Here is a 3836-nt window from a genome sequence, read left to right on the forward strand (position 1 = left end):
GATAGATATGTAGATATATAGATATGTATATATATAACTATTCTTTTTACTGCTTTTTTCATGAAAGATTATTGAATTTTTTTTCAGATGCTTTTATTACATCAGTGAGATAATCACATGTGATTTTATTCTTCATTTTGTTAATGTAATTTTTGCATCGACTGATTTTCATGTGTTGAACCATCCTTGCATTATGAGAATGAATCACATTTGGTTGTGGTATATGGCCCTTTTAAGTTCTATTAGATTATCTTTACTAGTATTTACTTCAGGATTTTTACCTCAATATGCATCAGAGATAATGGTCTACAGTTCTACTTTCTAATAGTGTTTTGTCCTGCTTTCATATCAGGCAAATGCTGACCTCATAGAGTTAGTTTGGAAGTGTTCCCTCTTCCTCATTTTTTTTTGCAAGAATTTGAAGAATATTGCTGTTTATTTTCTTTTTGATGTTTGGTAGAATTTACCAGTAATGACTGCTGGTTTTCAGCTTTTTATTATTCTGGGGTTTTGCTTACTGATTCAATTCCTTACTAGTTTTAGGTGTGTCATACTTTCTATTTCTTCAGGATTCAGTCTTGATAGGTTGCATTTTGCCCAGAATGTATCCGTTTAATTTAGATTTTCTAATTTTTCAGTATACAGTTGTTCATGGTATTCTGACAATTTTTTAATTTATTTAAATCTTCTCTGTTTCTTTGTTAGTGCAGCTGATGGGTTATTAATTTTGTCAATCTTTCTGAAAAACTAACTCTTAGTTTTATTTATATTTCTAATCTTTATTCTGGTTATCTCTGCTATCAGTATTTTGTATTCTTTTTGCTAGTCTCAAATATAGTACATTCTTATTTTCTAGTTTCTTAAGATAAACATTTAGGTTGTTGGTTTCAATATCTTTGTTCTCTTTTAATACAAGCACTCATAGCTATACATGCCCCTTATCAGCACTGATTTTCATTGCATCCCATAAGTTTTATTACATTGAGCTTTCATATTCATTTTTCTCATTTTCTAAATTCCTTACAATGTCTTCTCGGAACCATTGTTTAAAGGTATATTGTTTAATTTCCAAATCTGTTCAGACCTTCAGTTTTTCCTTCTGCTATCAATTTTTAATTTAATTCCATTTTGATTAGAAAGATACTTGGTTTTATTTCAAAGTTTGTAAATTATTAAGAATTGTTTTGTGACTACACATATGGTCTATCATACAGGATATTCCATGCTATTTGAGAAAACTGTTTAATCCACTGCCATCACATGCAGTGTTCTCTAAATGTCTTTTGTGTCCAGGACTTCTGGCAGTGATGACCTCCCCAAAAGAACATGTCGCTTGTGAAGTACCTCCTCCACCCATCCCCAGAGGACGAGAAGAGGAAACACAAGAAGAAACACCTGGTGTGGAACCGCAACCCTTACTTCATGGACATGAAATGCAAAATCACCACCGTCTTTAGCCAGGCACACATGGTGGCTTTGTGTGTGGGCTGCTCCACTGTCCTTTGCCAACCTACAGGAGGAAAAGGAAGGCTGAGAGAAGGATGGTCCTTCAGATGGAAGCAGCACTAAAAGTGCCCTAAGTCAAAATGGGTGGGAAACTATCCCAATAAACAGATTTTGGACACACAGAAAAATGTCTTTTGGGTCCAGCTTATTCATAATGTCATTGATGTCCTCCCTATCTTTTTCGAACTCCTGTGGTTGTTCTTTCCATTATTTAAAGCAGGATTAGGAGACTTCCACCATTATTGTAGAACTTTCTGTTTCCACTTAAACGTGTGCCAATGTTCGTCTCAGATATATAGGATCTCTGGTGTTTGATGCATATGTGTTTGCAATTGTTGTGTCTTTTGAAGAAATGACACTTTCATCATTATGTAATAACCAAATTTGTGATTTATAAAGGATTTTATTCAATTTCATTTTCAGATATTAATATAGCTACTCCTATTTTTGTTTGGTCACAACATTCATGGAATATCTTTTTTCCATCATTTTATATTCAATCCATGTTTTCCCTTAGATCAAAGGTGAGTTTCTTATAGATATTATATAGTGGATACTGTGTTTTATTTATTCATTCTGCTAATCTATGTCCATTAATTGGGGAGTTTAATCTGCTTAAATTTAAAGTAATTGATGATAGGGAAGGACTTGCTCTTTTGTTTTTTGTTTTATTTATGATGTATATATAGATTTTTTTGTCCCTCTTCTCTTCTAGTTTTGCCTTCTCTGTATTCAGATTATTTTCTGTGATATATTCTATATATTTTTCTTTGTGATCACCAAGGGGTTACATAAAACATCCTAAAGTTGTAGCAATCTATTTTAATTGATAACAACTTAATTTCAATCACATTAAAAAAATTTTTACCTTTTTACACTCCTGCTTCTTCCCACTTTTTGTTATTTATGTCACAAGATACATCTTTATATACTGTGTACCCATTAATATAGATCTAACATGATTTAGTAAAATCTATGAGAGAATGAAAAAAGTGTGGTTAAAAAGGAATGTATAGCAATACAGTGTTTACATTGGTTCATATAGTTACCTTTATCAGAGAACTTTATATTTTCATACAGTATCTAGGTACTGTCTACTCTCTCTTTTTTTCAACCTCAAGAACTCTATTTAATGGAAACTGGTAATGAACTATCTCAGATTTTATTTACCCTGGAAGTCTTAAGTTATCCATCATTTTGAAGGACACTTTTGCTAAATATGGAACTATTGGTTTTGTTACCTTTTCCTTTCAGTCCTATAAATACTTCATCCTACTACAGTCTACCTGCAAGATCTCTGCTGAGAAGTCAACATATTACAGTGTAGAGCTTCCTTTGTATATGACAAGTTACGTCTCTCCCTACTTTGACTTCGGACAATTTAGATTACAATGTGTCTCAGTGTGAGTCTCTGTGTTTTTTTTCCTTCCCTTCATTTTGTTAGCTTCTGGTATTTGTACTTTTGTTTTTGTCTCTTCAAATTTGGAAACTTTCAGCCATGATTTTTTCAAGTCAGGTCTCTGCCCTTTTCATGCTCTTTCCTTCCAACACTCATATACACATATGAAGGTCAACTTGATGGTGCCATATGTGTCCCTTAGTTCTGTTCACTTTTTTTTTCCTATTGCTCCTCAGATTGAGTGATTTCAAATGATCTGATCTCAATCCCCAACTTGTTATTCTAAGTGTTCTAAGTCTGCTGTTGAACCCCTCTAATGATTTTTTTTCAATTTAGTTATTATACTTTTCATCTTCAGAATTTTGGTTTGGTGCTTTAAAAAATGATTTTGGGGTTCCTTGGAGGCTCAGTTCCTTGAGTGTCTGACTTCGGCCAGGTTATGATTTCATGGTTTGTGAGTTTGAGCCCCACATTATGCTCTGTGTTGACAGCTCAGAGCCTGGAGCCTGCATCAGATCTGTGTCTCCCTCTCTCTCTCTGCCTCTCCTCTGAGCATACTCTGTCTCTGTCTCTCAAAAATAAATAAACTTTTAAAAAAATTAAAGAAAATAATAATTTCAATCTCTTTGTTTATATTTTTTTAATATGTATATTGTTAATATGTTCGGTTACTATTCTCTTTTAGCTTACTAAGTATATTAAAGAAAGTTTTTCAAATTCCTTATTAAGTAAGTCAGAAGGTTGAATTTTCTTAGGGTCAGTTCCTGATTTATTTTGTTTATAAAAGTGGGTGTTATTTCCCTGTTTCTTTGTAAGTCTTATAACAGTTTGTCGAAAATTGGGCATTTGAAAAACAACTTTTCTCAAACTTTGCAGTCTGGCCTTCGCGAATCAGCCTGTCATAAATGTGCAGGATCCTTTCAAAGGATAA

At 33.0% G+C, this 3836-nt stretch overlaps 1 protein-coding gene across 1 annotated transcript; it reads left to right on the top strand.

Annotated features, from left to right (window-relative positions):
- Window positions 1–1300: 1300 nt before the first annotated feature.
- On the top strand, window positions 1301–1569 carry LOC122228404 (40S ribosomal protein S27-like). The gene has a single exon (XM_042953432.1). It carries the CDS (start codon window positions 1327–1329, stop codon window positions 1567–1569), a length of 243 nt encoding a protein of 80 aa, XP_042809366.1. The 5' UTR covers window positions 1301–1326.
- The last annotated feature ends 2267 nt before the right edge of the window (window positions 1570–3836 follow it).

This window comes from Panthera leo, chromosome C1 (genome assembly GCF_018350215.1).
Source record: "Panthera leo isolate Ple1 chromosome C1, P.leo_Ple1_pat1.1, whole genome shotgun sequence".
In the NCBI taxonomy this organism is placed as follows: domain Eukaryota; kingdom Metazoa; phylum Chordata; class Mammalia; order Carnivora; family Felidae; genus Panthera; species Panthera leo.